General features: G+C 39.7%; 1 protein-coding gene across 1 annotated transcript in view; it reads right to left on the bottom strand.

Annotated features, from left to right (window-relative positions):
• Positions 1–19057, bottom strand: part of LHFPL1 (LHFPL tetraspan subfamily member 1) — a 90469-nt gene extending 71412 nt beyond the window's left edge. The window contains exons 1-2 of the mRNA XM_056125828.1: positions 18926–19057; positions 10245–10640 (exon numbers count right to left, since the gene is read on the bottom strand). Coding sequence (XP_055981803.1) covers positions 10245–10626 — 382 coding nt within the window. The 5' untranslated portion in view covers positions 10627–10640; positions 18926–19057. The remainder of the gene's footprint in view (positions 1–10244; positions 10641–18925) is intronic.
• Between the last annotated feature and the right edge of the window lie 4152 nt (positions 19058–23209).

Below are 23209 nucleotides of genomic sequence, written 5' to 3'. Positions count from 1 at the left end.
CACCTGACCCACTATTATTATTTGGGATTTTACCCCAACACTCAGATCTGCTGAAAAGGCAACAGTAGACAATTTGTTTCGTATTGCTGGTTATGAAAAACATATGATGTCACGTGGCTGCAGTAGTGGCCGTGCGATTTAAAAATTCCGAAATTTTAACAATTAACTCTGCCATGTTTGGATTTCTTGCCAAAACATGCTGGGTTCCGAGATTTGTTCATGAGTCTCTGGGATCATGGCCATTAAGCAGCTTGATCAGGAGCCAGAGAGGCCGTTTGTGGGCTGCGACTCAGGGTCTTGTTGTGGTGGGGAGGAAAGAGCCGACTCCACCTCCATCCCATGAGGCCCCATGCATCACATCACTGCAGGCCCAAACCTGGCAGTCCAATGGCCTCTGGCAGATAGCAGCCACCGAGCCACCAAGGGGGAGCAGGCGGAGGGACAACACCCTTTCCCTCCTGGGGTGGCCCAGCGACAGTAACCTACTGAGCGGTCCGGACAGAATTCTGCCAAAAGCCGCTGGGTTTCAAGATTTGTTTCTGAATCTCTGGGATTATGGCCATTAAGCACTTTGATCAAGAGCCAGAGAGGCTGTTCGTGGGCGGCAACACGGGTTCTCATTGGGATGGGGAGGAAAGGGCCGCTCCATCACCATCCCATGAGGCCCCATGTGTCTAGTAACTGAGGGCCCAAATCCGACTGTCCAGGGGCCTCTGGAGGATGGAGGCCAATGGGCCGCCAGGGGGAACAGGCCTAGGCACAAAATCTATTCCCACCTGGGGTGGCCCAGTGCCGGTAACCTACTGCAGGGATAGGATGCATTTTTGCCAAAAGCTGTAGGGTTTTGAGATTTGTTTCTGAGTGTCTGGGATCATGGCCATTAAGTAGCTTGATCAGGAGCCAGAGAGGCCGTTCATGGGCGGCGACTCAGGGTCTCATTGAGATGGGGAGGAAAGGGCCGGCTCCACCCCCATCCCGTGAGGCCCTGCGTGTCTCGTCACTGCGGGCCCAAATTTGACTGTCCAGTAGCCTCTGGAAGATGGCGGCCACCGAGCCACCTAGGGGGAGCAGGCAGAGGGATAGCACCCTTTCCCCCTTGGGGTGGCCTGGCGACAGTAACCTACTGCATGCTCCAGACGCATTGATGCCTCCAACAGGTCAATCTGTACGTGTGAGGCGAGTACATCAGCAGCCTTATGGCACCTTCAGACTTTCAGATACCCCAAAATTGCTGTTGTGCCTTTGGTCAGGCCCCAAAACTTGGGTCAATCTTTGCCAAGAAAGTAAACGGCCAAAAGTTAGGTATGTGGGATACACACCCACAAACCACCTCCGGCCTAGCTTTATAATTGGAGGCATAGCCTCTCTGGTTCCTGATTGAACTGCTTAACGGCCATGATCCCAGAGACTCAGAAACAAATCTCGAAGCCCAACAGCTTTTGGCAGAAATGCATCCGGTCTCTGCAGTAGGCTACCAGTGTTAGACCAACCCAGGTGGGAATAGGTGTTGTGCCTTGGCCTGTTCCCCCTGGAGGCCCGGTGGTTGTCATCCCCCAGAGGCCACTGGACAGTTAGGTTTGGGCCCACAGTGACGAGACACGTGGGGCCTCATGGGATTGGCGTGGAGCTGGCCCTTTCCTCCCCGTCCCAATGAGACCCCGAGTCACCGCCCACGAATAGCCTCTCTGGCTCCTTATCATGCTTCTTAATGGCCATGATGCCAGAGACTCAGAAACAAATCTCGAAACCCAATGGCTTTTGGCAGAAATGCATCTCTTACCTTTCTAACAGAGAGTATCGTTTCACCCACAATAATCAAAGTAGTTGACTTCTGAAAAGATAGCAGGGCAGCAATGGGATCACACGTGATACCTTATATAGCAACCACATTTTTAAAGAGGGAAAGGCCTTTATAGATTACCTATTCTAATCACTTCACCCCATTACAAATATGGATATTGATAGGAACAGCAATGTATCCAAGGTCACACAGACGATTACCAGCAAGACTTTTCTTCACTAACCAGAGAAATCATCAACCTTGAGAGGCTCTACCATCTGGACATGGGGATCTATAAAAGACCAGTTGGACATCAATATTTCTAGCAAGCATGTTGAATTTTATAGGCATTAGTCCCACACAACATAATGGTTAATAGAATAATTTTGTACTATGCACTTGTAAACTGATAAGAAAACAGGACTTAAATGTTTTCCCATATTAAAAATTGTAAGGAGGTTTTGAAGCAATAGTACAGCAGGTAGGGCATTTGCATTGCATGTTGCCAACCTGGGTTTGATTCTCAGCATCCCATACGGTCTCCGAGCACGCCATGAGTAATTCTTGAGTGCAAAGCCAGTAGTAACCCCTGTGCATCACTGGGTGTGACCAAAAAAATTTTAAGGTGATTAATCTGTTACCTAAAATTATTTTGAATTCAATCATAATTTTGAACACCGTAAGCTTATACTGTCACTGTCCTCCTGTTGTTCATCGATTTTCTTGAGTGGGCCCAGTAACATCTCCATTGTGGGACTTCTTGTTACTGTGTTTGGCATATCGAATACACCATGGGGAGCTTGCCAGGCTTTGCCATGCGGGCGAGATACTCTCAGTAGCTTGCCGGGCTCTCCAAGAGGGGCAGAGGAATTGAACTCGGGTCGGCCATGATGGCTGTGTGCAAGGCAAATGCCCTGCCCGCTGTGCTATTGCTCAAGCCCAAGCTTATACATTATATACAAATTGCATATATATAAGACTGAAAATAAAAGAATCAATTCTATGGTAGCATAGACCTAAATTTATATCCTAGTCTTGTAACGTAGAGGCTTTGTAACTTTAGGCAAGTTACTTAGTATATCTCTATGAAACAATATCCCTTGTTTTAATCACAAATAAGACAAAAATCTTATAATATGTGGTACAAGACAGAGAATAGGATTCCTGCTGCCAAAATACCTGCAATGAGGTAAGAGTTAACGAAAATAACTTTTTTATGCCTCAGTTACCTCACCTTTAAATGGAATAATATTATTGTATATTATAGTTATTTCAGGATCCGTAAAGTACCTGACACATGGAAAATGCTCCACAATTATTTTAAGTATTTAAAAGTAGCCTATCCCAATAGATCCTTTCTCATTTTCCACCCATATTGTCTATGCAAGTTTATTTCTCTCTTCTTTGTTGTAATAACAAATAAAAAGTCAAAAGATAAACAAGACTCAGTTTCAAAGAAAACCTTCTTGTATCTATCTTGAAATTTTTCAGAGGCACTAGGTAAGAGACTAGGAATTTCTGTCAGGTATCTGCTTGTCATGGTGTATATGCCCTAACCAATCTGACTAAAAACCCATACCAACCCCCATATGTTTTCTTGCTTTTTAGGCAGGTGAAAAAATTAATGTATATATTCTTCATAAAGATGTTCTACTTACATTTGAAAATTAATCCCATTTTATTTTATTTTAGGTGAACAAAGATAATGTGGGATTAAAGATGAAGTCGTAGGGGTAGTATATCTCCAACCATATTTGTGTTAAACCATTTTCAATACTTGGGAATAGTGAAAATGTGCTCCAAATAGCAACATGGAAATCATCTGCCAGTTCCAGGCCTCCCTACCTTCTATAATAGTAGATGGTTATTAAAATGTAGATTCTTGAAACTCTCACAAGAATTCAGATATTTTATTCAGTAACTGCAGCCAAGAAATATTCATTTCAAAGCACCATAAATCTTACAATGCATTTACTACAAGTACCAACACTTAATAAAACAATGCTAAAATATTAAGAATAGGAACTGTATTGGCAGAGAATACTAAACTATTATATATACCCCTTGTTCTTTGTTCTTTATGTGTCCTTGTTAACTCCAGTTTTATTGTTCATCAAAACATGTAGAAGTCTGTCCTAATTTTATATGCTAAGTAGAAGACTTTCTTATATTCACCTTTCTTTAGGAAGTGAAAAATACTTGAGTGTTTTATCCTTCTACTACTTCTACTGTAGCAGTTCTTTTCCACAATTGTTCCTCTTAATAAGAACTGCCGATTCCAAAACATAACAAATCTTCCAAAACATGGTTACCGTATCTTGAATCACTGCCTTGACCAAACAGAAGCCTGAAATCAGACATTTTATTCAGTCTCCACCCTCATAGCAACTTGAGTGCCAGTATAACCCCCCAAGCACACAATCTCATATAGAAATTGGAACCAGATAACATCACCCTTCTTCCAAATACATCCAGCTGCCCTCACCTTTCTCCTTTAACCAGAGTTACTATTCCTCAACAACTAGTTAACTCTTTCCCACCTGCATATTCTCAACCAGTACCTTAATGTTCTCTCTGGGTAGGTAAAATCTGTTCACTGGATGTAACTGATAACCCTTGATCCTGCCTCCATGAATGCAAGTTTGAGTAAGCAGCCATTATTTTATAATTCCATTCTATCCCCAAATATCTCTAACATATAACATGTTGAGTTGTTTGAATTTCCTACCTTAAGCAGAAGCCTTGCATGGGTTAACTTGCTAACCTGCTCAGTTTATTCGTTCTTGTAGCAACTTGTACTCAAACATTTTGGAAATTTTGAAGGTCTGTCCTCTAGATATAGCTCAGCTTTCCCTTCCCAGGTAAATCTCCCACTCAACTCTTCAATTCATTCCAGCTCAGCTCATAGTCTATACTATGTTATAAAAATAGGTCACCTTTGCTAGAAATATATGCTGTATATAAGAGGAAAAAATGATTCACAGAAGCTGCATTTGACCTGCCTTATGAAGATAGATATTTATAAACAAGGATTGAGTGGGGAAAGGTAATTCTAGAAAGAAACAACACTATAAATAGAACTGAGTGGAGGCTTTCAAATTGTAGTGTAACATACTGAAATCATGGTGGTTGGAATGATAAATAACAAATACAAGACAGCACTAATTTTGTAGTGACTACAAGGCAATATGATTAGGATATAAAGATTTCAACTGTATTGATAATATCCTATTTCCTAAGAGGTAAAAGTCTATCTAAAATATTTCATGCCATATTTTCAAAACCAAATTAGCCCAAGATGCTGTGTAAAATACAGATTTCCAGACAATAGTAGTTTTAATTCAGTAGGCTGAGAATGCCACTTAGGAATCTGCGTTAATAAGTATCCTTGATCATTCTTACATAAGTAATTGAAGAACCATTCTTAAAAACATTGTAATAGCATTTTCTTTCTAAAGGGAAAAATTAAAACTTTAATTAACCAATGTGTCTACTCCAGGACTAAGACTCAGAGTCTGGGATCTCAGTCTCTATGTTTCTTTAGCTTGCTACACGAATCTCTGCTAATAAGTTTGTTTCTTTGTCTATTACTTTCCAAACCAAAAGTCACTTTTATCACCCTGTTCAGCACGGCAAGGATAAATTAAGTGAAACCTAATAAAACTTTGGAAGACATTCCAAAATGTGTAAGGTTTCCACAGAAGAAAATGATTTTTAGAAAAAGAGCACACTTTCCTCAAATCAGGTAATCAATAATGTCTCTTTCCTGTGTAAATTTGCATCCCACTAGACATGTTAGCACTAGACCTTCACATAGTATGAACTATGGATTCCTGTATGGCTGTATTGAATTCTTTCCTGTAAATAAATAAATAAATAAATAAATAAAAACTTACAGATTGGTGGATCTCACTTGGGTTAGGGGATAGAAACACAATATATACATTAGTCACTTGGGGAATTTTTTAACGAACAGGCAGCTTTTTACAGATTGTTTTATAAAACATGATGGGAAAGAAAGCTGGAAGGTAGAAGAATCCACATTTTTAAGCACTCCAGGTGATTCTGATACATCTTTTCTCTAAAAAGATTCTTGGCTTTCCTCGAGTAACCTGATCCAAGATCTTGCACTTTCTTGCCAAGATGTTCCTTATATTTACCTCTCACCTATTTCTTCTTTGCTTAGCTCTCACTGAAGATAGAGAATAATTTACAAGTATCTTGCACATGTATACACAGGGGAATGTGAATAATGACCCTGTTCTCAGGGGTTGGGGGCCAGCTGGTTGGAAACATCAGCATCTCCAGGGTTGAAATAATCTCTTAGCCATATGTTTCCTTCGCCAAATGGAGCAGGGCATGACAATCCCAGTGGAAGGCTCTCTGGACCCTAGACTTGTCCAGATGGATCAGTTGCAGGTGGAGTAAATGGGACCCTAGGGCCCCATCAGGTCACCTTGCTAAGTATGACTCAGGCCAGCAGCTCTTTATTTCTTCCTGTCTCTCCCACTTCCCACCGCTCATCTTTGTGGGAAGCTGCCAAACAGGGGAACAAGAGTCAGGCAGGGGGAGGGAGTAGTTCTTAATGGATATTGTATCTCCTCAGTGGTTTGGGGTCTGGAAGAGATAAACCAGACCTGAAATATATAGGCTCCTCCCCAGATGTATTTCAGTTAATGCTCTAGTGGCCAAGAAGCTGAGAAGCAGTCAGAGCTGGAGTGACAAAATCAATTCCCCTTGGTTAAACAAGTTTAAATTTAACCCCCAAAGTTCTTTGTCTGGAGTCTTTCATTCATGGAGGAGTTCAAACTTCTCTTAAAGCTGAGTTTCATGACACCGGCAAAATTTATCCTAGAAAATCAGAACCAAGAAAACTGGAGAGCTTTGTGTAATGATCATGTGCCTAAATTATGGGCTCCTTGAAAATGTAATGTATTCAAGCAGTCTTCGCCATTCCTTCGTATCTGATGCGACTTTCACAGGCACCAGGTTGTAAAAGGAGCGTGAGGGGCTGGAGAGAGATAGAGGTAAGACAGACATTTTGCCAGAATTCCATACTCAGCATCCCATATGGTCCCCCAAGCACAGGAGAAAATCCTGAATGCAGGGCCTGGAGTAACCCAAGCATTGCTGTAAGTTCACACCATTTTTTATAATAAATAAATAAATAAATAAATAAATAAAACAGCTCGAAAGACTTGGTATTGCATAAAGAAAAAACAAAATGCAGTATTCCTTGCAATATAATTTCTCTGCCCAGGGTTAAACCTTATAGCATGCCTTGAGTTTTAACTCTTGTAATGACACTGTCAACTGACACGTTCTTATTGAACTTTAAAAAGCATCTCAGTGTGAACATTGTGACTATGTTCCTATGAGCAAAGTTTAATGGGGAATATAGAAGAACAGAATCTTATAAGAGACATATGACACTCATGTCTATTCTTCTGTATGGTACTTTTCACTCAAAGTTCTTCCTCACTCAATCCACATGGTAAAATCTACCCTCAATACATTCCTTTGAATTTCTAGCAGTAGTAAAATCAATTAAGTCACAGGTTGCATGCAAAATAGAAAGCAACGACTCTAATTTAATATAGTCTATTGCTACTGGTCTGGGCTGGAGCAATATCACAACAGTGGGTGTTTGCCTTGTGCACGGCCAGCCTGGCTGAGCTGGGTTTGATTCCTCCACGATTCCTCCACCCTTCTTGGAGAGCCTGGCAAGCTACCGAGAGTATCTCGCCCGCACCGCAAAGCCTGGCAAGCTATGCGTGACATATTTAATATGCCAAACACAGTAACAAGTCTCATGATGGCAATGTTACTGGGCCCGCTTGAGCAAATTGATGAACAATGGGAGGCCAGTGCTATAGTGTTACTGGTGTGATTTCTATTAGTAAGCATCTCCCTATCCATTCTCTGCAGAAAACTTTTAGAAATGTAAAATAGTCCATGTTGTCTCTCTTCAGAAGAAAATAGAACTCCCTCTGCTACAACCCTGATTCTGAGTTTGGGAAAAGGAAACAACATAAATGAGCACAGCTCTCACATGTCCAGCTTCTTTGAACCTACAGTAGACATTGCCTTATTCATGCACTCCTTCTTTTCTCAGTTACTGAATATCTGCTGTGTGCCAGATACTAAGCTCTAGCCTAGGGCAATAAATATGGATTGCAAGGACAGTCTCTTTCTCCTTCCAACCATGTTTCACTTCCTAAAATCATGTTCCATAAAAGTGCTGAGCTAGCTTTATTGTGTTAAAGAATACAGGTGAGAAGTAAGACTGCTTAAAGTTGATTTGTAACAGACAGAAAACTACAAAAGAGGTTTAAAGTTATTGACCTTGCTAACTAGTTTTTTGGCATGATTTTCAAGGGAGAAATGAAGAAACAACTTTCCATGTGATTATAAAACTATCAATAGATAACACTGTAGCACTGTCCTCCCATTGTTCTTTGATTTGCTCGAGCGGACCCAGTAACGTCTCCATTGTGAGACTTGTTGTTACTGTGTTTGGCATATTGAATACATCACGGGTAGCTTGCCAGGCTTTGCCGTGTGGGCGAGATACTCTCGGTAGCTTACTGGGCTCTTCCAAGAGGGGTGGAGGAATCAAATCTGGGCCGGTTGGGCCGGCCGTGTGCAAGGTAAACGCCCTACTGCTGTGCTATTGCTCCACCCTATCAACAGAGAAAGGGCAAGAAAATTAAAATAAGAAAGAATAGAATTTTAACTTAGAATTTAAGTTTTACATTGAGTTCAAAAAGAGGAAACCAGATAACATCACCATAATTTTAGCACAGCAACAAAAAATTTGGTGCTTTAGTAGGCATGCCAAGAAATCACTATACTTTAACTTAGGGAGGGATTCTTGGCCTGGGCACTATTGACAGTTTGGACTAGTCAATGTTTCTGTGTTAGTACTGGGAATCTTATTCTTGTATATCATGCAATGTTTATCAGTGTTCCTCGTCTGTACCTACTGGATGTCACTAGCTGACTCCTTAAGTTTTAATAACAAAAACATATGCCTTAAGACATTATTAAATGTGTCTTTGGTGGGAGTTGTTAAAAATCACACCCTTTTGAGATGCATTGTCATAGTTCATTACTAACATCTCACACCAAGTACTGCTGAATGCTGTAACTGGAGAGAGAAAAAAAGGTAATTGGAATCTGGTGTATCTTTCCTTGAATACAAATTCAAGAAGAGAAGCGATTACAGGAAAAGTTGTTGTTATCTGCCCAAAGTTAATGGGCAACTTAGTGAAAAAGTCAGAAGTAGGATCCAAGTTTTCTGTCTGCAGTCACCCACACTGTACTGTTAATGGAGATGATAATGATAAAGAATCGAATATTGATTATAAAACTCCATGACAATAAAGACAAACTTTGTTAGTAGATTCTACTAGCACTTTTTCCCAGTGCCTCATACATACAATAAAAGGTAGCTTAAATATCTGCACCCATGCTTGCCCATCTAAACTGTTTCTTATATAACTCAAATTAAACTGTTCCCATTATCTTCCTGAAGTATGTCACTATTATAATTTGCTCCTTTTTAGCCCATACACACATATTCCAGGCCTGGATCCTAAATGAGATAAGATAATTAGGAGTAGGTCAAGGCATATGAAACCTGGATGAACTATTATTGGCTATCTGAGAAAGAGAGCTTTAGGTATAGTCAAGTGTGCAATAACCTAGAGTTTGTGTGGTACTTCGGATTTCACTATTAGTGTGTTTTTTTTTTAATTTTTATTAGTGAGACACCATGAGGTATACAGTTGTAGATTTACAAATTTTTGTGCTTGGGTTTCAATTATACAATGATCAAGTACCCATCCCTCCACCAGTGCCCAGTTTCCACCACCACGGATCCCAGTATCCCTCCCACACCCATCCCCCCATCCCACCGTGCCTCTGTGGCAGGGCATTCCCTTTTATTCCCTCTCTCCTTTTGAGTGTTGAAGGATTTCACTATTAGTGTTGTGTTTCTTTGGTGAGGGTTGCACATTTTAAACCCTAGTAATTAATAATGTGTATATGTTTATTAGATTACTGGGTTTTTTAATTATTGCTATAAATTAGGGCTCATAGAACTCAATTTTCTTTTGGACCAGTAATACTAGGACAAATGTTGTTACTCCTGGATAGTAGATATAGATAATATTTTTATTCTTCTCAATCCACCTGTGGATGAAATAAGGTAAGCAAGTGGAGGGTAAACAAAATAGTTATCAACTCTGTCTACTAGTCAACTTGTCAGTGAATAAACTCAGTGTAGATTGCACTTTGCAGTGTCCTAGTGAACTGTCCTAATGAAGAAATATAAGATGAAATGTCTTATGGCATTAGAGCTGGACAGAGAGAGAGGCTGAGTAGATATTCCTATTAGGTAAAATATTCTGACACCCATCATAAAGCTTACCACCCTCCCCAATCCCAACAACAGTCTTACCTCCCACAAACTGCGCTGCTCCCATGCAACGTCCCATCATTCTGGAGATGAGCTCTTCCATGCAGCAGCCAAGGACAGCAGCCAGTGCCACCAGGAGTAGCAGAGCACAGCCAACACCTGTCACCACTGTGCACATCTGCCAGGCTAGGCTTGGAATGGCATTGAAGCTGGCATAACGCCCACACTCTTCCACCATGATCAGATTGTGCCCCTCTCCCCGCACAGGGTAGTTGCACCTCCGGAATGTGCTGAATGACACGGGCTTCCCCATCTGGGATCCAAAGAGCCAGTAAGGGAGGAAGTAACTGGTAGAACTGGCCACAGCAGTAACAAGAGACAGGAAGGCCCAGAGGGTTCCCACAAGTGTCAGGCTGCTCCTCATGGTCCCAGGTTTCTCTGCAGGGATGGAGATGAGTTGAGTCACAGAACCAAATGCATAAAGCTATATATAGGCTCCATTGGTATAATTTTCACCTGACTAACTAATCATGAGACTCTTTATGTGCCACTTTCCTCTGTTTCTGGATAAGATTATTTTCTCCAGGACTGTCTGGGTCCTTATGAGATTCTGCCTTTACGACACTCTACCTATCTTGCCTTCTTTTCTCCTGATTCAGAATTATATGGTATGTCGACTGCAGTAAAATAAACATAGAACTGAATCAATGACTACTCTGTAAACTCAAATACAACCTTATTAGACTTCTTTCAACTCTTAACTTTGAGAATGAAACAAGTGGATTGAAGGAAGTCTGGATGATATCAAGACTTCCTGGGATTCCAGTAGAATGTCATAAGTGGAGTAAAGTTCTAAAAGGGAGTTCTATTTCAAAAGTTGTCCTCAGAGAGCTCAGGAAGTAAGATAACAAACAATAAGGTCCACCCTTACTACAAGAGAAAAGAGGGAAAGAGAACTAATCATGGAGTTTTAGGGTGTGGCCATTTAACCTAGGTAGAATGTCTGAAAAGGAGTTAATGTAGACTTTTCACTAGGAAGTGTCAGCCAGATTGAAATAAGTAGAATAAACTAAGGTGTGCCTAGTCTCCTACTTCTTGTCTATAATTGAGTCAACACTGTTCAGTCACTTAGCCAAAATCAAAATGGGGTGAACTTTTTGATCTATTAAAAGTTGTCTAACTCTAGACTTACTGCTACATAAACTACCTCATGCTTCACTAAATCTGGTCAAGGGAGATACTCATATCTCTCAAATGATTCGGGTATCCTTTCTAGTATAAGGAACATATATCCCTAAGGCCCTTTCAAGCTGCATTTAGAACAAATAATCTCAGATTCAAGATTCTGAGAGTCTTTTCAGATCTAGTCTCCTCATTTCTACTCACAAATCACAGATTCTTCCATCAAAAGTCAACCACTTTCCTCTCAACCGCATTAATCTGCTCACTGCTTTCTGACCTGTTTTTCGATTAGGGCTGCCAGAGGACACACAGCAGTTGATGACAGCACTGCGAATATCTCCAGGATGCAGATGGTGGAGTACATTTCACAAACTTCTTCATGATTCATAACCATTGCTCAAAGTTACAGGTGGCAGAAGAAAGGAGGGGTGTGGTAAAAAAAAGGCAAGGCAAGGCTAATCATTGCTGCCATACTGATAATTTGTAACTTGCTAAGAGTAAGCAACAATCATACTCAGGATCTAAGGGGCCATATTCCCTTTTACAACCATCATCAGATAATGCCTGGCACAGAGTTGGCACTCTAATTCAAGTTTGTTTAATGAAACACATTTCATGTAATCATACCACTTCTTGGTTGGCAGAGACTGTAATGAATCACCTAATTCAAACTTCTTGTTTTACATATGAGGGATTATGGCCTAGTAAATGAGGAAAATAATTTCCTCCAAATCATAGTGTTAGCAAGCAGCAACATCGGAATCAGAAATGCGATCTGTAGATCCTTATACCACTGCTTTTCTGTACTAACGTCACCCTCAACTCACCATCACTTTACATATGGGAATATTGGGAGGAAGTTATTTCCCCGAAGGTAAAGATCTAGTAAGCTACACTGGCCAGACCAGAGTCTTGTTATTTGACTCTTAGTATAATACTCTTTTTTTCACTCCACCACAATTCCCCTCTTGATACTTATGTATTGTGTGCTCTGTGCTTCATACAGGAAGAGAGCAGAGATCATAAATTGCAGGTGCTTACTTTGGAATGCAAGAGCTTGGGAAGAAAGTGCCCTGAACTGGGCCCCTGGGAATGAGGCTTTGTGCCTGAGTGAGGGAAAATGAGAGAAAGATGCGAGAAGGGAATGAAAGCCAACGAGAGTAGAAGTGAAACTGGTTTTGAGTAATTGCTGTTAGAAAGCAGGTATTTGGGGCCACGATGAGGTAATGTTTCTGTTTCTTACATTAGGGTTTGCATGATTATGAAAAGTGCAAGAATTCTTCTGCTGTGAACTTACTTCCTGATGAAGAAGTCAACACCAGAGGATGGAAGGAAACAAGCTATAAAGAGTTTCTGACTTATCATCACAATCTCCTCCCAATCCATTGCTTCATATGCTCTTTCCAAACTGTGTTCTTGGGTTGGTAAGAATTATGTTATCACCAATTTATACATTTTCAAATTGAAAATCAGATAGCTAATTGACCTGCCAAGGTTGTGCAACTTGCAGTGGCAGAATCATCATTTCCCACTTTTCCTTCTCCTGAAACCTTCCCCCATTCTCTCATAAGTCCAGTAAGTATTATTATTATTATAAGACTCTATGTTTCCATCTGGGTTTCAGAATGTGTTTAAGGATGAAGGAAAAACTAGAAGGAAAATAAGACAGCATGAGGAAGGTAATTTTTTCTAAAATGAGCATGAAATAATGGAGCAAGAGCTTTAGTAGTTTCAGGTTCACCAATCATCATCAGAGCCCCATATGTATTCCCAAGTAAGTCATCATCTTAAGAGTGAAAGCCTACTATGACAATATTTAAAAAGGCAAATAATTTAGAGCAGAACATGAACTATCAGTTTTACTAAGATTATATTAGAAAAAAGGGGAGAGGTTTATAAAGTTATCAACATCAATGACAATTGAGGCTGCTTTTAAAAATATCTATTATTTAGTACTAAATTGTATAGATATATTTTATTACCATATATATAAATTATATATTGTATAAGTATATAAATTGTACAAATATAGTATTGGCTAGGGATGCAGCTCAGTGGATAGCACTTACCTTGCATACCTGAGGTCCTAAGCTCAATTCCAAAACCCATAAAATAATAATAATAATCATAATAATAATAACAATTCTACCAAAATCTGTCTCAAAATTTCATTTTAGTGGCATTTTGCGGTCAATATGCAGAAATACTTGTGAGAATACTGATTTTGATCCTCTCTCTTCACATTTTACACAGGCCATAATCTCTTGTTTCTCTTTCTTTCAAATGAGTTGCTTGTCTGAGACTTTATAAGAGTGGTAGTGTGATATGTAGAAATGTGCGAAAAAGTAATAACCAGGGTGTATGCATGAGATGTGAGTTTTACTGTCTTTACTAAAGAGTAATGTTCATTAATTCCATGAGATTAGCTAAATGTTCATTAGTTTTTAGACATACTGTTATTAACATAAAAGAGTATCAATCAATAGAGATCACTTCAACTTATTTGAGGCAGGAAGCCACATAAGTTGTGCATGCCAAATGATTATATATACTCCTTTTAAAGAACTCTAGAAATAAAACACTACAATTTTTGCCAATAGTTTAACATCTCTCATTGTCAATAAATCATTTGGTTTATCTCATTTTAACCTTTACTTGAAGAACTTAAGACGAATTCCTTTGATCAGTCCTCAAAGGAGGCAGAGAACATCTTATCCACTGTCCTTCAGATGAAAGCCCTTTATAGACTCACATTGCTAGTATTTTATCTTTGTTTTAACTTTTCTCCCTCAAAAGGGCACTCTACCTTTCTGTGGCGTACCGTTATTAAATGTTTTATTACTTGTTCTGTTCTTTTTACTCATATGTGCATATACACATTGGAAGGTACTTAGTGTCAGAAATGAAATATTTCTAATATTTTTCTTTCTATAGGAAAACAAACCAAATCCTTCCTCTATCTCAACTATTCTCTTGTCAGCACAGAAAAACACTTAAACTGTTTTTTTACCCTTTTGAATTTGTCATGTAATTTTTCAGTTAAAGAAACTATTATATTACTAAGGGATAACAGGTCTGGGAAAAGCAGCCAGCAAGTTAATGACCAGAAAATGAAATAGTCCAAAACCAGAGTTCAGACTTTCAACTTCTGGAGAAAATATGGCTGAAAAACTGCTGGTTTCATAGTTATCTATACAGAACAACTTTGTGGGCAAAGTTGTTGGCAAAAGTACATGAACTGCCTTTCTCTTCATATTCCGAGACAGTGTGCATTGCCTACCTATTACAAATGCATCATACTCAATGAACTTTCTTATGAGATGATAAAATACACAGATAAATATTTCTACTGAATGTGAATAGTATTTTTCCTTTGATATGTTTGCCAATTATGACTCCTTGTATCAAAAATAAGAACAGTCTGATCATTCTAGATTTTTCTGCTTCAGATGCAGCATACAAATCAATGTATTCCTACTTCCCTAACACTTTTCTCTTCACTTTTTGTCCCTGGAGTGCCTAAACAATTTCCCTTTCACTGTATATCTGTACAGTGGGAGTTGTTCTGGATCTCCTGTACCTGAAATCATCTCCCAATGTAAGTATTTCAGGAGCTATAATTCCCATCTGTGCAATAGTGGCTTAAAAATAACTTCATTTGACTAGAGTTATAATACAGCAGGTAGGGTGTTTACCTTGCATAGTTGCTGGCCCAGTGTTTGATTTTGGCACCATATATGGCCCCCCAAGCCTAAGCAGGATTTATCCCAGAGTGTAAAGCCTGGTATAAATCCCTAGCACCGCAGAGTATGGCCCAAAAACAAAAAATTACTTTTTTTCTCTTTACGTACTTTATTCTAAATTTTCTCTTACTGGTGCAACATTGGCTTATAAGCATGAAAATGTTTATATATTTTAGGAGCACAGTATTTCCACATCATATCAACCAGCAAAGTAGCAATATTTCTCTACTAGGAAGGTAGGAAAGGGCTTATAAATTCTAGAAACTGTGATAGTAGCAGAGACTTACTTTTTAAATCATTTCTGAAAGAAAAATTGATATCAGAAATATTAAAAGCATTTAATGTATGCACCATGATGAATTTTGACATATAGCTACATGTGTAATGACACTAAACATATTCATAATCTTCCAAATTCCTTGTATTTTTCTTGTATGTGTGTTTTAAGAACACTTAACATGATATCTATGCTACTAATATAATATAATGTGTAGTAAAATTGTAAATAAAGTGCATACTACTGTTTTTCTCTGCAGACACAAAGTTATACACCATGTCTTTTAAATTTAGTTATCTATCATAACTGAAACTTTATACCCATTGTGAAACATTTTTACATTTCCTCTCCGCCAAACCCTGGCAACTACAATTTTACTTTCTGTTTTAAAAGATCTCATTTGACTTTAGTCCTGTTTTTATAATTTTCAGGCTTTGTGCTTTTTAAGTCTTATTGTTCTCCCCTTTTAATCTGGGGTAGAAAGAATAGCAAATCTAGCTTTGTTGGTTTCATTTTCATTTACTTCGTCACGTCCATTCATTCTAAATTGGAGATACTTACAAAAAATAATAAAAATCAGGAAGGCTAAGAGTAAGTAGAAAGAGGACCAACTGCGCCATTAACAAGATAGAAGATCACTGTCACTGTCACTGTCCTCCTGTTGTTCATCTATTTGCTCGAGCGGGCCCAGAAACATTGTGAGACTTGTTACTGTGTTTGGCATATCGAATACGTCACAGGTAACTTGCTAGGCTTTGCCGTGTGGGTGAGATACTCTCAGTAGCTTGCAGGGCTCTCCAAGAGGGGCGGAGGAATAAAACTCGGGTCGGCCATGTTGGCTGCATGCAAGGCAAATGCCCTACCCGCTGTGCTATCGCTCCAGCCCAAGATAGAAGATACATTCTGAATAAGGGAGTAGAGTAGCAAGTATGTATACACAAAAAGCTTCAAAAGAGTGCTCTACAACAGGTCTTAGAAAATTCTATTTTACTATAGTTGGAAGTTGAAATGTAGGAAGAGGAATAAGTTTCCTAAATTTCACGTGAGCTTACCCATCCCCTAATAAAAATCCTTCTCACAGAGCTCCACAACTGTCTTTACATGGAAAACTGTAGTGGAAACTGTAGAAACCTTCTAGTAATGGTAGAAAATAGTAGAAATTGTAGAAAACTGTAGAAACCTTCTAGTAACTATCACCCCAGTTCTCAGTCTTGTTAGACCAATCCCACCATGTCTAGTGATGAATTTCTTGGCTTGAAGTCATATCTAATATTATCTATATGTGAGAACTTATTTCTAAGAACCTACCTAGGAAAATGATGCTAAACCCTTCTAATAATAGACTAATTGGTAAATCAACCTTCAACCTTAGATTCTTAGTCCCAGCCCTGCTATTAATGTCCAACAATTCTTTTACCATGGCTGTAAATAAAATATCACTATAAATGACCACATCTGTAAATTTGGCCACTGTAAGAAGAAAGTGGACTGAATGTTCTCTTAACTACCTCAGAGAACTGGAAGGCAGCCTGGCATATTAAGAGTCCTCTATAAATGGAAATAGTAATACCTTTTCTGCTTCATGGATTGTTAGAAAAATCAAAATGTAATCTTGGTTGTATGTGCTTTATAGACATTCTCTATGTTCAGTATAAATAGAGATATAGTACCACAGTTCCCGGGCTGGAGCGATAGCACAGCGGGTAGGGCGTTTGCCTTACAAGCGGCCAACATGGCCGACCCGAGTTCGATTCCTCCGCCCCTCTCGGAGAGCCCGGCAAGCTACCGAGAGTATTCGATATGCCAGACACAGTAACAACAAAGTCTCCAATGGAGACGTTACTGGGCCCGCTCGAGCAAATCGACGATCAACGGGAGGGCCTTTACTTTTACTTTACCACAGTTCCCATTCTTTTTCTACTGGTCTGAATTTTATGTAACTCTGTAAGATATTGGTTGAAGAATAGTTGCCTACCCCCTGTCTCTCCCCCCCTACATACTCACACTTCATTCCTTCATAACCCAATTTTGCTGAACGTAATGCAGTATGCCCAAAGAGACCTCATTGCATTTAAAGTTTTTATTGTGTCTGAATAAAAACAAACCTGCAGAAGAACTTTACCTAAAAAAAAGAATCCTCCTAAATTGAATGTCTTATCTCCCTGAATCAGAATCACCTTTAATACCTATTCAAATTGCAGAAGAGGAAATACCTTCCAAGATTCTCTGAATTGGAATTTACAGGAATCTTTATCTTAAAAATCTTCAGTGTTGGGACATACCTCAAAGGGCTGGAGTCAATGTATTGCATGCAGAATTTCCTGAGTTCAATCACTTGCCTATATTGCTCCTTGAGCAATTTCAGTATAGCCCCGGTGGCTTCCAGAACCACAAGGCCTACAGTTTAGGATTGCTCAGCCTATGAATTTTAGGCCTGCATAATCAGACCAAGAAAGTGAGTTTACCCTGGTCCCCTGAACAGTGTTTTTGCGGTTCAAAAACAGCAATGAAAACTGCAGCAGCAGCAGCAGCAGCAGCAGCAAAAATTCCCAGTTGTTTCTGATGAGAACTAATGAATGAGAAGAACTGTTTTACTAGAAAGGAGCTCAGATAAGGTAATCAAATCTGAAATACAATCCTCCGATTTCCTCTCTTCAATATATGAATTATAGAGGATCTTCCAAAAGCTCTGTTTTTCACTTTTATTTATAACAGGGAGACTACAAAACATAGAGTTCAAGTGAAATAGAAGTATGTGGAATACATTAAGAGAGGTGTCAGTTCTATTTTCTCATAAAGGAAAAGTTGAAATCACCTAAGAAGCAGAACAATCCTCCTATCACTGATCACTTGATCACTTAATTTCTCTTCACCCCTAGGCTTCTTTCTACTTTCAATTTTCCACCACAAAGTTGAACTCTGTTATTTCTCAAGAATGAATTTATAGTTGAAATGTTTCAGGTTCCTCTGGAAATCATCATGTTTAGCACATAGTAGGAATTCATAAATAGTCACTGAGTGAAGGTGAACTTTTGTTTCAAGTCTGACTGACTTTCACTTATGTGTTTTGATTTAATCCATCACACCATTTCAGTCCCATAACTACAATTTAGGCAAGTCTAAAAAATCAACACAGCATATCAGCAACTCAGGTCCACTTTCAGAGAGGTCAAAAACAAAATTCCTCCCTGCATTCAAGATATCTGTAAATCCTCTCTTCAGGTTACCAGCTCTCTTGAAGAACTAGAATTTAACTCAAATTTAACCCTTCAATACTCAAACCATGTTAATATGAATTAGTAATCCAACCTTGATTCTTTTTATTCTTTATGCCTACAACAAATTATTCAGATGTAAAAATTCACCAGGCTGCATTTGGAAAGAAAACAACTTCTATTAATTGTGAGATGAAAAGACAGGAAACCTGAAAAAGGAAAGGGAGAAGGGGGACTGACCAAGGGGAAAACAAAGCAGTCTTATCCAGCTGTTTCAATTGCATTTGACCCAAGTTGCAAATTTACCTTCTGAACACAAGGCTGATTGACTTGTTCCCTCTCTTGAGATTCAGATCTGAGAACCAATTTCTCCTCACAGCTTGTCAGAAGGGGATGGGAATCCCAGCTGCTCTTTGCAGTGATGCCTGAAACCCTTGCTTTACCTTTGGGATAAAGGGGTGGAGTCCAACCTAATAGGAGTTAACTCCAAACATGCTGGAAGCTTCAGATCCTACCTCAAACATTCAAGCATTTGAAGTAGCTTAGCAGGCACAAAGTACCCCTCCTCCAGTCTCACAGCTGCCAAGCCAGCGGGCTGTGATTATGTGTGAGTGTATGTGTATGTATGAGCATACATATAAATGATCTGCCACAGTTGAACTACTGCTAACTTAAAGCCTGTTGAGGAATAGAGATTCTCTCAATCTCTTCTGTAACGAGCTAAAGACATCGTATATGCTAATTGACTTATGTGGCTGTAAATGTTTTGTAACATTTAAGCAGAGTAAGGCAGAATATCTTTCCCCAAAGCATATCAGCTGTTTGATGGGAATAGTGCTCCCACAAAACAATCTATGGCTACAAACCTAAAATCACACTAAAAGGCTAAATAATGCTTTATATATCTTTATTTTATCTTATAGTTAATATGATTACAATAGTGTCAAAGTTTATGTTTTTGATATACAAAGTTGTTGCACTCCACCACTACCAAATGCACTTGCCCTCAACCACTGTCCTATGTCACCTCTGATTTGGTCTTCATTTCCCTCAGTGTTAATCAGTTTCTTTTGTCACACATTCATGCATTAGTCTCTCTTGTGACTTTCCATCAGCATTTTTAGGCATTATTATTTTGCCCCAAAACACTGAGTAATCACATATCCATCTGCAATAATAGCTTATTAATGCAGTTTTGCTGGGAGGGATAAATGAAACTTTGGTGGAGTGTCTGAATTCTACTATATATTCTCAAAAGATATATTTAATTATCTCTTGGTGTGTGTCCCTCTATGGATCACTGATTCACAGTCAAAGACATTTCTGAGTTAGCATAAGTCACAGCTCTGCCATCTTAGGCCTTGAGGATTAACAAGCAACTGCTCCATTTTAGGACATGTGCAATCGATCTCTCCCAAAATATTGCCACCCATAGTGCCCTGTACCTCACCAAATTCCAATTTGGCATGTACAGACTTAGTAGACCTTAAACAGTTTCTGAAGGTGAGTACAGCATCTTCTGGAAAAGGACAATGGAGTTGCAATATTGAACAGATGCTTTAGAATCTTACAGGTGAGAGCTTAAAGCAGCTCTGACCATATTCCCTTAGGAGAATCATTTTTGACTTTCTGTACTCCTTCTGTCTTATGCTCAGCACCTAGCCCTCTTTTCCAATTTTTCACAAGGGTCACTCCCCTAATAAAAATTTGTCTGGGAAAAATTGGGGAATCGAACAAAATTATCAATGCTTTAGATATAGGCTTATGAAGACAAATGTTGAACACGAGAGATATAGTACAGGGGTTAATATACTTGCTTTGCACACAATCAACTACAATTCAATCTCTGTCATCCCATGTTTCCCCAAACACTTGGAGCAAACCCCATGCACCAACTAATGTGACTTCAACTCCACAAATAAAGAAAATAAACAGAACATGATAACAATGTGAAATACACATTGACTTTTTAAAATTATTTTATCAGTAGTTATCCACACTGTAGAATTTCAAGTTTTATAGCTCCCTATCTGTATAAGATTCACTATATCAGCCATCAAAAAGACGTCCTCTACATATTAAACTTAACCTTTACCCCTTTTCCTTAGGTAACCACAATAGTTTTTGCAATTCTAGAAATTATTTTTTCTGATTTTTGTCAGTTTGATTTAGCTACTTGTATTGTACAGGTTACACTTGAATAGATGTGGCTCACTGCCGGCAGTTTCTATCTTTGTTGTCTGTGCACCAACATCCAATTATGGTGAAAGAGAAATTGAGAAGTTCTACATGGAGCTGGAGAAGTTCTATAAAGAAGATCACACCTTCTACAAGATCATTGTGGGTGATTTTAATGCCAAGATAGGACCAAGAAGATCAGCCGATGAACTCCACATCGGGACCCATGGCCTAGAATGGAACGAACAGGGTGACAGACTGTCTGAGTTCATCATGTCAATCAAGACCTTCCATGGTAACTCACAGTTCCAAAAGGCTGAATCTAAACATTGGACATGGGAGTCTCCCAGTGAACGGTTCCACAATGAAATAGACGACATCATATTCAATTGGCAGTTTTGCCTAACCGATGTTGCTGTTGTCCCAAAATTCCAAACAGGATCAGACCACCGTCTCCTTTGTGCAAAATTCTACCTCACAGAAAGAGGAGAAAAGAATGCAAAGTTTAAGAAGAGAACTCCCAGAACGACCACCAACTGGGAGCTCTTTGGCTCTGTTGCGGTAACATGGGAAGATGCCGTCATTGACAACATTGATGAGGAATACGATCGAATGATTCAGCACCTCCATGATTGTGCGAGGAATGCCAAGAGAAAGATAACCACAAAAAACCGCCTTTCTTCGAACACTCTTAAACTTATTTGCCAACGTGGCTTGGCACATGCCTCAGGCAACCGCAAGCGAACATCCGAGCTGGCAAACAATGCAGAGAAGCCATCAAGGATGACCTCAAAGACAGGAGAGCAGCGGTGCTGGTAGATGCGGCAGAAGCCAGGAAAAGCATTTGTAATGCCCGCCTGTCCTTCGCCAACTACAAGATCAAGATGACTGCCCTCTGACATCCTGATGGATCTATCACATCTTCCAGAAGGGCAATGGAAAAGATTATTCATGACTTCTACTTAGATCTCTTTAATAGCCACGTCCACTTGCCCACATACCACATTCTGCATTATGGATATGTCGTTCCCAATGTTCTCCCTTCCGAAATCCAACATGCCATCTCATCAGTAAAGAAACAAAGAGCACCCGGCCCAGACAAGATCAGACCTGAACACCTGAAGAACTTACCATCAGAACTCATCAATACACTGGCTCGGCTCTTCACACGCTACCTGTCTGAATGCAAGGTTCCATCTCAATAAAAAAAACCAGCAGGACTGTACTACTATAAAGAAGGAAAACATCCACGACATTGGCAACTATCTCTCAATCTGCCTATTTTCTGTCATCTACAAACTGTTCACTCGAGTCATCCTGAATAGGATTAGCAGAACACTAGATGAAGGACAACCATGTGAACAAGCCGGATTCCGAAAAGGATTCAGTACCATCGACCATATCCACACTATTACTAAGCTCATTGAGGTTTCTCGGGAGTTCAAGATGCCGCTCTGTCTAACGTTCATTGATTTAAAGAAGGCCTTTGATTCTGTTGAGATGGAAGCGGTCATAGAAGCCCTAGCCAATCAGGGCGTACAAACTCAATACATCAGGATCCTTCGTGAGCTCTATTACGGATTCACTACCAGGATCTCACCATTCATTCTACAAAGAAGTAATCATCCATGTCAAGGGAGGGGTTCAGCAGGGTGATACCATTTCACCAAAACTCTTCAGTGCCACCCTCGAGAACATCATGCGATGACTGGAATGGGAAAGAATGGGAGTGAAGATAGATGGTCGGCAACTACACCACCTCCACTTTGCTGATGACATCGTTCTAATAACACCAAACATCAGCCAAGCGGCACAAATGCTGACTGACTTCGACCGTGAGTGCGGAAAGGTCAGACTACAGCTGAATCTTATGAAAACAATGTTTATGAGAAACAGCCTCGTTCCTGACGCTCCATTTGCTCTCAACGGAACCACCATCTCCGAATGCAACAGTTATATATACCTAGGTCGAGAAATCAACATGATGAATGACCTGGCACCTGAGTTGCGCAGGAGGAAGAGAGCGGCTTGGAATGCCTTCAAGAGCGTTGAAGAAATAACTAAGAGGACAAAAAACCTCCAGCTATGAGCACATCTCTTCGATTCCACTGTTCTTCCTGCATTAACATATGCCTCAGAGACCTGGGCCCTAAGAAAACAGGATGAGAATGCTATTTGGCTCCCTCAAAGAGGAATCCAAAGAGCTATGCTTGGAATATCATGATTCACTCAAATGAGAGATAGAATCTGGAGTTCTGATCTCCGTCAACGCTCAAGAATTAGGGACGCTGTCTCATTTGCAAAGGCATCAAAAATCAGATGGGCTGGACACGTAATGAGGTTTACAGACAACCGCTGGACTAGAGCCATTACTGACTGGATTCCACAGGACATCAAAAGATCGCGTGGACG

Source organism: Sorex fumeus, unplaced genomic scaffold (assembly GCF_029834395.1).
Source record: "Sorex fumeus unplaced genomic scaffold, SorFum_2.1 ptg000058l, whole genome shotgun sequence".
NCBI classification, from domain to species: Eukaryota; Metazoa; Chordata; class Mammalia; order Eulipotyphla; family Soricidae; genus Sorex; species Sorex fumeus.
Note: the sequence above shows the minus strand (reverse complement) of the source record. Positions and strands in the feature narration are given on the sequence as shown.